Raw genomic sequence first — 8,485 nt, forward strand, 5'->3', positions numbered from 1 at the left:
GAACATTATCCCATCAGGATAAAATCCGCCCCGGGCGGGAATCGAACCTGCATCCTAGCGCTTACAAACCAGACGCGCTACCAACCAAGCTAACTATTCGGCTGGCAAATAAATTAAAAATCCACTCGTAAAATAAATAAATATCCTCGAACGAAAGTTACGGAAGATGTAGTGTCAAACTCTCGGTCAATTCTCATGAAATCCGGGCCCTTCCGCTTACGGGCCCCTTATTATGCTACACTACACTACACTATTCTACTCGTAAAATAAATAAATATCCTCGAACGAAAGTTTCGGAAGATGTAGTGTCAAACTCTCGGTCAATTCTCATGAAATCCGGGTCCTTCCGCTTACGGGCCCCTTATTATGCTACACTACACTACACTATGCAAGCTCGGCACGCTCGTGCACTTTCTGATTAAAGCTGACAGCGGACATTAACGAAGGCCAGTGCCTACTTGACGTACGAACTTACCATAGAAGCCAAGCTGAGGAGGAGTCCCATTTTCAAGTTATGGAACACACCCCGGGGCGTCACGTTGCTGCATAGTTCTGCACTCATGTAGTTGACAAGGGTCCAGGGAGATTGAGCACATTGATTTCTGACCAAGTGAAATGGACAGGAAAAAACTTTGGATTTAGGCTCTAGGGACCCCAAAACGTGTTTTGGAACTAAAAACTGACCATAGAAAATTTAACCCGAGTACATTACTTTCCTTCCTATAGGTCTATAGCTATAGGATAAAAGTACCAAGTCATGAAGGATACGAATCATCAGGTATAAACACATTAGGTATTTTTCTCAAGAGGTTTTAACAGAGGATACAACTGTAACAACGGAGGTCTTATCGTCCCAGGATCGAAGAGGGGAGAAAAGCCAGTCGTTCCAAGAACGAACCTTTAATGTTCGCCGCGCGAGGGAATCGAACCCGCGATCCAACGCGTACAAGGTAGGCGCGCTATCTTCCAAGCTAACTTGGCTCGGGGAAAGCTCTTTTATTTTAGAAACGTGTTTTGGAACTAAAAAAGGACCATAGAAAATTTAACCCGAGTACATTACTTTCCTTCCTATAGGTCTATAGGATTAAAGTACCAAGTCATGAAGGATACGAATCATTAGGTATAAACACTTTTTCTCAAGAGGTTTTAACAGAGGATACAACTGTAACAACGGAGGTCTTATCGTCCCAGAATCGAAGAGGGGAGAAAAGCCAGTCGTTCCAAGAACGAACCTTTAATGTTCGCCGCGGGAGGGAATCGAACCCGCGATCCAACGCGTACAAGGTAGGCGCGCTATCTTCCAAGCTAACTTGGCTCGGGGAAAGCTCTTTTATTTTACAACTAATTTTTGCGAAGCGTAAAGTGTTTCTCTTATGAATCGGGTTAGAACTACGACTCAGACTCTGTACTTCCGTAATAAAAATTATTTGCCAGCCTAGTTGACTTTTGATTGGTAGCGCGTCTGCCATGTAAGCGCTAGGCCGCGAGTTCGATTCCCGCCCGAGACGAATTTTATCCTGAAGGGATAAGGTTCGCTCTCGGAACGGCTGGCTTTCTCCTCTCCTGTCTTCATTCTCTCTTCGATTTCGGGACGATAAGACCCTAGCTCCCTAGCAGTTACAGTTCCCTCTATCAAACCTCTTTAAAATTGTTTTCAAAATTTCAACTCACTCAAGCTCTGCGCGTAGATTCTGAATGGACTCAGGTAGCGAGGATAGGAATGGTTTCAAATCCGGAACTGCCTCGGACACATACCACGCAGAATACATGGATAGGTGAACATCAAACTGAAATACCACGTTGTACCGACAGCCCAGTGTCCATTGCAGCTTACTGATCTCTGAAATCATCAAAAAAGTAAGCCGATTTTTTGTTAGCTTCGGAAAAGCTTGATTAAGCTTAAGACTGATTCACCCATCTTCGTTACCTACTCTAAAGGGGCAAAAAATGCTAGCCAGCCTAATTCGCTTGGAAGGTAGCGCGCCTGCCTTGTAACCGCTAGGTCGCGGTTTCGATTCCCGCCCGGCGAACTTTGTTACTTTGTACTTAACAGGATAACAGGTAAGGTTCGTTCTCGGAATGGTATTCTCGTAAAATTCTATCCTCCTTCTTAGAACCTCTGAAAATAATAATAATAATACTTTCTAATGGAGTACTTACAGTTAGGCAACTAGTAAGGTAGTAAGTACACATAGGTAGGTATATAGATTCAAAGCAACCTCCTCTTCAGGAATTGGGCCCCTAAATGGGTGCGAATAACTTACTCAAAGGTATTCGGACAGTGAGAGGCAGTCGATTGATCTCGAATAGAAATCGGGCGTCCATATATTCTCCTACTTCTGTAGCCCTGGGGACTTCTATCATAGGATGTCCAGTCAAAATACAGGACGGTGGTTTACGCCCATGTTTGACCCGCCTCTGATAGTGACAGGCTCTGGACTCACACTTGAACAGTCTGCTCTTTCTGGAAAATAGATGAGAAGGGACAAAAAATGCTAGCCAGCCTAGTTCGCTTGGAAGGTAGCGCGCCTGCCTTGTAACCGCTAGGTCGCGGTTTCGATTCCCGCCCGGCGAACTTTGTACTTAACAGGTAAGGTGGTAAGGTTCGTTCTCGGAATGGTATTCTCGTAAAATTCTATCCTCCTTCTTAGAACCTCTGAAAAAAATAATAATAATACTTAATAATCGAGTACTTACAGTTAGGCAACTAGTATAAGGTAGTAAGTACACATAGGTAGGTATATAGATTCAAAGCAACCTCCTCTTCAGGAATTGGGCCCCTAAATGGGTGCGAATAACTTCCTTATAAGGTAGTAAGTACACATAGGTATTAGGTATATAGATTCAAAGCAACCTCCCCTTCAGGAATTGGGCCCCTAGGAATGGGTGCGAATAACTTACTCAAAGGTATTCGGACAGTGAGAGGCAGTCGATTGATCTCGAATAGAAATCGGGCGTCCATATATTCTCCTACTTCTGTAGCCCTGGGGACTTCTATCATAGGATGTCCAGTCAAAATACAGGACGGTGGTTTACGCCCATGTTTGACCCGCCTCTGATAGTGACAGGCTCTGGACTCACACTTGAACAGTCTGCTCTTTCTGGAAAATAGATGAGAAAATGTAATTTAATAAAACTTGTCTTCCTTTGGGACGATAGGACCTTGGCAGTACCTAACAATTCCCTCTGTCAAACCTCTTGGGAAAAAAGTACCTAAGTCCGGAAAAATGATATTTTTATTTCTTCCTCAAGTTCCGTAGGTAATGTAGGTACCTACTCAATAGGAAGTAGGACATGAAATTAGGTAGTTTTCGTCTTATGGACTTTATGAATGGACTTTTAAAGAGTAGTTAGTCTAGGTAGGTACTTAAGGTAAGTTAGGTACTAGGTAGGTATGTTATACTCACTTGTATTTCTTCGGAGCCGTCAGGTAAATGAGACTCCCGGTCAGTTTCTGCAGAGAGATGCTGTTCTTATGTTGACGTTGAAACGAGAAGTTGGGATCAGGAAAATAATCCGACAGGAGTTCAATCCACACTTCTAAATCCTCCTTGTAATCACAATGCTCATCCTCATTTTCAACATTATCTTCCAGAGTGAGAAACCGCAAATAATTGTTCAACGTTTGAATGAGAACACTTCTAAAGTGTTCCACTTCGGTTACGAACAAAACCCCCAGGTCTCCTGAGAGTTCAAATAATATTTCTGGGTCGATTTGAACCGCGAAATTAAAAGGAGGATAGTATCCATTGTTCAAGTAAAACGTGTGTTTTTCCTCGCGATGCAAAATATACACGTGTCGGAAGTCGGCTAGATTTCCTGATCGGTCCAAAAATAAAAGAAGCTCGTGTTCTTTGGTCAAAACATCGTGTGTAAGATTTAGACTGGTTAACGTTAAATTAATAGATTCCATCCCAGGAGCTAGAAAAAGGTACATGGGAATCGATAATACGAAACAAAAAACAAAATATGAACTTACAAACTACAAGACCGAGTGACCGTTTACACTTTACCGAGCTTTTTTAAATTTGAAAAAAAAAAGCTGATAAACGTATTTTTCGAAGAAAAAAAATAAATAAATGTGAATGTGCATTGGAATAAAAAATACGCTCATTTTTTTGGTGCACCATTGTTGCCAGATGCAAGAAAATTTCCCTGCTTGCAGGGACATTCTGAGCTGCGAGGGATGACGGGAGATTTTTTTCCGAATATTTTTCCCCCTCTTAATTTTTTATCGTGTGGAAAAAGCTTTTCCTATCCTATCCCTTTAATCCCCTTTGCCTTTGATCATAATTATGGATGAGCACAGATAAAATTATTTAGCAGATTTAAATTTCGAACCTGTCCCTTGTACTTCATAACTTACTGTAGGTAATGGGATCCAAGTGTTCTCAATAAATTATTAATAATAGCTTTCTCTCTAGAGTATTAAAAAAAGTAAGGAATAAATGATAATTTAAGGAGGCACTAAAAACTCCTTAAATACATACAGGGAATTTTTTAACCAATTTTTTCGGAGTTTTGACCTCAGATTTGGATTTTTTTCCCAACTTTTTACATAGGAATCGACCATTTATTAATAATTTTTACCCATTTGCAACTGCTCCATTGGCAAAAATACCAAAATGTGATTTTCCGATTATTTTTCATAATCGATTATACTTTCGATTATTTTTTATAATCGATTACGATTACGATTATCAATAATAATCGATTAATCGATTATCATAATCGATTATTCCCAACACTACGATCCAAAAAATAAAAACATTTCGATTTTCAAGTTTCCTGTTTGCAAATTTAAATGCAAATTCTTGTTTCTTGTTCTAAAAAATGAACTTCTTCAAGTGATATAAATCTTTTGTGATAGTGTAGTACCTCCATGATAATCAATGTTTTTACACACCCGCTAAGTTTCGATGAGCTCTTCATGACATACTTGAAAGTTTGGTGCTCTCATCAGAAGGTGCCTACCCTCTACCAGTAAAAAAATTGACAACTCTTTTGACATGGAATCCCAACCATCCCTGGATACTGTCTATGCCGTCGTTCATACTCTGTATCTCAATCCAAACAAAACAGAGAAAGAAAAAGCATCTCAATGGCTACATCAACTGCAAAAATCGGTAAGCAAACTCATCAGTAATGGAAACTGGAAGCCTGTAGATTTGTTGATGTGTTTGACCCCCAGGTTTACAGATTCATGTTGGCATGATCAACAGTTGAGATTTTGCTTAAGGCTGTAGACGTAAGGCATGTATTACACCAAGATAAAAAGGCCTCCTCTTTCTTGTTCTTCTTACCTAAAACTTACTTTTTGATATCTGCATTGTTTTAACTGGATGCTTTTCAATTAACATTACTTGTTTCTTGTTTGTTCACAGATATATGCTTGGAAAATAGCTGATGAAATGCTGAGGCATGTATTACACCAAGATAAAAAGGCCTCCTCTTTCTTGTTCTTCTTACCTAAAACTTACTTTTTGATATCTGTATTGTTTTAACTGGATGCTTTTCAATTAACATTACTTGTTTCTTGTTTGTTCACAGATATATGCTTGGAAAATAGCTGATGAAATGCTATTACACCAAAATGAACTTGGGTTAGAAGCGGTATACTTTTCTGCTCAAACTATGAGACAAAAAGTTCAAAATGCTTTCTTTGAGCTTCCATCAGAATCACATGTATCATTAAGAGACTCGCTAATTGAACATTTATGCCGGACCAATGATACCTCTGGAAAAAACATCATAACTCAGTTGGCATTAGCACTTGCTGACTTGGCATTACAAATGTCAGCATGGGAGAAACCAGTTGTTTACATCATTGAGAAGCTGAGTCACAAAGGAAGTATATTGGCTTTACTAGAAGTCCTAACAGTTCTACCAGAAGAAGTCAATGTCTTGAAGTTGGGCAAAAATAGAAGAGAAGAGTTTGAAGAAGAACTAAAAGCAGCAGGTCCTATTGTAATAGAATTCTTGGTAAGTTACAAAACTCCACTGCTAATTCAAAACCATGGAGAATGCTAACTTGTAGAAGTACTTGAATTTCCAAGACATTTTAAAATCAAGAATTGTGTAAAGTTTATTTATTCAAAACCAATTTGTTCTTTTAATTTCAGAAAACATGTCAAGCAAACTGTGGTGATAATGTTAGTCTTCAGACAAAGGTCCTGAAATGCTTCACATCCTGGGTTATTGCCAATGCTATCAAGTTACCAGAAATCAGCAATGATGTGATAGTGTCAGCATTCCAAATTCTGTCCAATCATCAGGTACTTTAGTTTCTTAATGAACCAATTTCTTTTCTTAACACCCCACTGTCAATAGACTGCTCTGCTTTCCTGTCATTTTGGGTAACTAACTATAGTGTAAATGTTGTCAGATTAGATCTGAGATGACCATATATTATGAGGTTTGGTAGGATCTTATCCATACTACATATAAACATTTCACTAAAGATTAAAGATTTTTTTTAAATGTTTTCAGAGCTCTGGATCTCTTCATGATGCAGCCACAGATTGTGTCAGTGCCCTTCATAGATGAGAAAATGTAATTTAATAAAACTTGTCTTCCTTCGGGACGATAGGACCTTGGCAGTACCTAACAATTCCCTCTGTCAAACCTCTTGGGAAAAAAGTAGGTACCTAAGTCCGGAAAAATGATTTTTTTATTTCTTCCTCAAGTTCCGTAGGTAATGTAGGTACCTACTCAATAGGAAGTAGGACATGAAATTAGGTAGTTTTCGTCTTATGGACTTTATGAATGGACTTTTAAAGAGTAGTTATTCTAGGTATGTTAGGTAAGGTATGTTAGGTACTAGGTACTCTAGCAGGTAGGTATGTTATACTCACTCGTATTTCTTCGGAGCCGTCAGGTAAATGAGACTCCCGGTCAGTTTCTGCAGAGAGATGCTGTTCTGTCTAGGTAGGTACTTAAGGTAAGTTAGGTACTAGGTAGGTATGTTATACTCACTCGTATTTCTTCGGAGCCGTCAGGTAAATGAGACTCCCGGTCAGTTTCTGCAGAGAGATGCTGTTCTTATGTTGACGTTGAAACGAGAAGTTGGGATCAGGAAAATAATCCGACAGGAGTTCAATCCACACTTCTAAATCCTCCTTGTAATCACAATGCTCATCCTCATTTTCAACATTATCTTCCAGAGTGAGAAACCGCAAATAATTGTTCAACGTTTGAATGAGAACACTTCTAAAGTGTTCCACTTCGGTTACGAACAAAACCCCCAGGTCTCCTGAGAGTTCAAATAATATTTCTGGGTCGATTTGAACCGCGAAATTAAAAGGAGGATAGTATCCATTGTTCAAGTAAAACGTGTGTTTTTCCTCGCGATGCAAAATATACACGTGTCGGAAGTCGGCTAGATTTCCTGATCGGTCCAAAAATAAAAGAAGCTCGTGTTCTTTGGTCAAAACATCGTGTGTAAGATTTAGACTGGTTAACGTTAAATTAATAGATTCCATCCCTGGAGCTTGAAATAGGTACATGGGAATCGATAATACGAAACAAAAAACAAAATATGAACTTACAAACTACAAGACCGAGTGACCGTTTACACTTTACCGAGCTTAGTTCTTACTTCGGAGGACTTAGTCACTTTGATTTCAAAAACTCTCACAACCCATCTCCCCCTGACTTTAGAATTCCGATAAATTACAATGTAAAGTCAACCCAGCGAACAGACCAAGTGAGATCAGAGAGTAATGATTACTTTCATGTACCTGATTTCAAAATTCCAACGGTTAGCCAGAATCTTGAACGACCCCTGTCACAGTTTCCTCAATATCCTAATCAAACTATTCACAGTATGAGAACTCCTCATACACAAAACAAATACTGGGGGGCTAGATATCCTGATAGCATTGCCAAACCTAACATGAACACGACACTTGTAGGACCTCGTCAGATTGACAGGCCACGTGTACAAGGCTACATACCTCCTACACTAGCACATCCCAGCTATCCTAACCGTGCGTTCAACCAAACGCTACCAGTCAATAAACAATGGGCAACTCCTTTGATGGCGAATCCGCCAAGTCACATTAGAAACACGCGTCAAAAAGTCCCCATTGCTCTTCCTCCTATTGAAATCCCGCATTCCTTCGTCCCTATTCCATTACCCAGGAAAATGAACCCTTCTGCAGATATATTGCGGATATTTCTGTACTTATGATGTTGACTACTCCCTGAAAAAAAGAGGTCCATTTCTTCTTCTTTCATTTAAACAGATCTTATGAAGTCTTGTCAATAGATGTGTAAAATGTTAGAGAACAAAGTGTCTGTTGATGCAGGACAAGGGAATACTATTTGGATAACAACATTTTAGAATGTTGTGTTTTTGTGTTTACATAATTCATCCCTAGTAGACATTGGTCAACTTCAGAGATGAGTGTGGACCTTTTAAGTTTTATAGTGAGTTAGGGACAAGCTTTGAACATCAATAACATTAAATTTAGTGATTTTATTG

The 8,485-nt window shown here is 39.4% G+C and overlaps 3 protein-coding genes across 3 annotated transcripts; 1 reads left to right on the plus strand and 2 right to left on the minus strand.

Moving 5' to 3' along the window:
• Positions 1-434: 434 nt before the first annotated feature.
• Positions 435-2,404, minus strand: LOC113468650. Its single transcript, XM_026825733.1, has 3 exons — positions 2,265-2,404; positions 1,672-1,840; positions 435-602 (listed from the first exon to the last, which is right to left on the minus strand). Exons 1-3 carry the CDS (start codon positions 2,362-2,364, stop codon positions 455-457), a joined length of 417 nt encoding a protein of 138 aa, XP_026681534.1. The 5' UTR covers positions 2,365-2,404; the 3' UTR covers positions 435-454.
• LOC113468647 lies at positions 2,376-3,913 on the minus strand. The gene is made up of 3 exons (XM_026825732.1): positions 3,408-3,913; positions 2,902-3,101; positions 2,376-2,464 (listed from the first exon to the last, which is right to left on the minus strand). Exons 1-3 carry the CDS (start codon positions 3,911-3,913, stop codon positions 2,376-2,378), a joined length of 795 nt encoding a protein of 264 aa, XP_026681533.1.
• An 841-nt stretch (positions 3,914-4,754) lies between these two features.
• On the plus strand, positions 4,755-6,546 carry LOC103512171 (transportin-3-like). Its single transcript, XM_008476927.2, has 4 exons — positions 4,755-5,126; positions 5,551-5,982; positions 6,123-6,275; positions 6,490-6,546. Exons 1-4 carry the CDS (start codon positions 5,010-5,012, stop codon positions 6,544-6,546), a joined length of 759 nt encoding a protein of 252 aa, XP_008475149.1. The 5' UTR covers positions 4,755-5,009.
• The last annotated feature ends 1,939 nt before the right edge of the window (positions 6,547-8,485 follow it).

Source organism: Diaphorina citri, unplaced genomic scaffold (assembly GCF_000475195.1).
Source record: "Diaphorina citri unplaced genomic scaffold, Diaci psyllid genome assembly version 1.1 scaffold804, whole genome shotgun sequence".
Classification (NCBI taxonomy): domain Eukaryota; kingdom Metazoa; phylum Arthropoda; class Insecta; order Hemiptera; family Psyllidae; genus Diaphorina; species Diaphorina citri.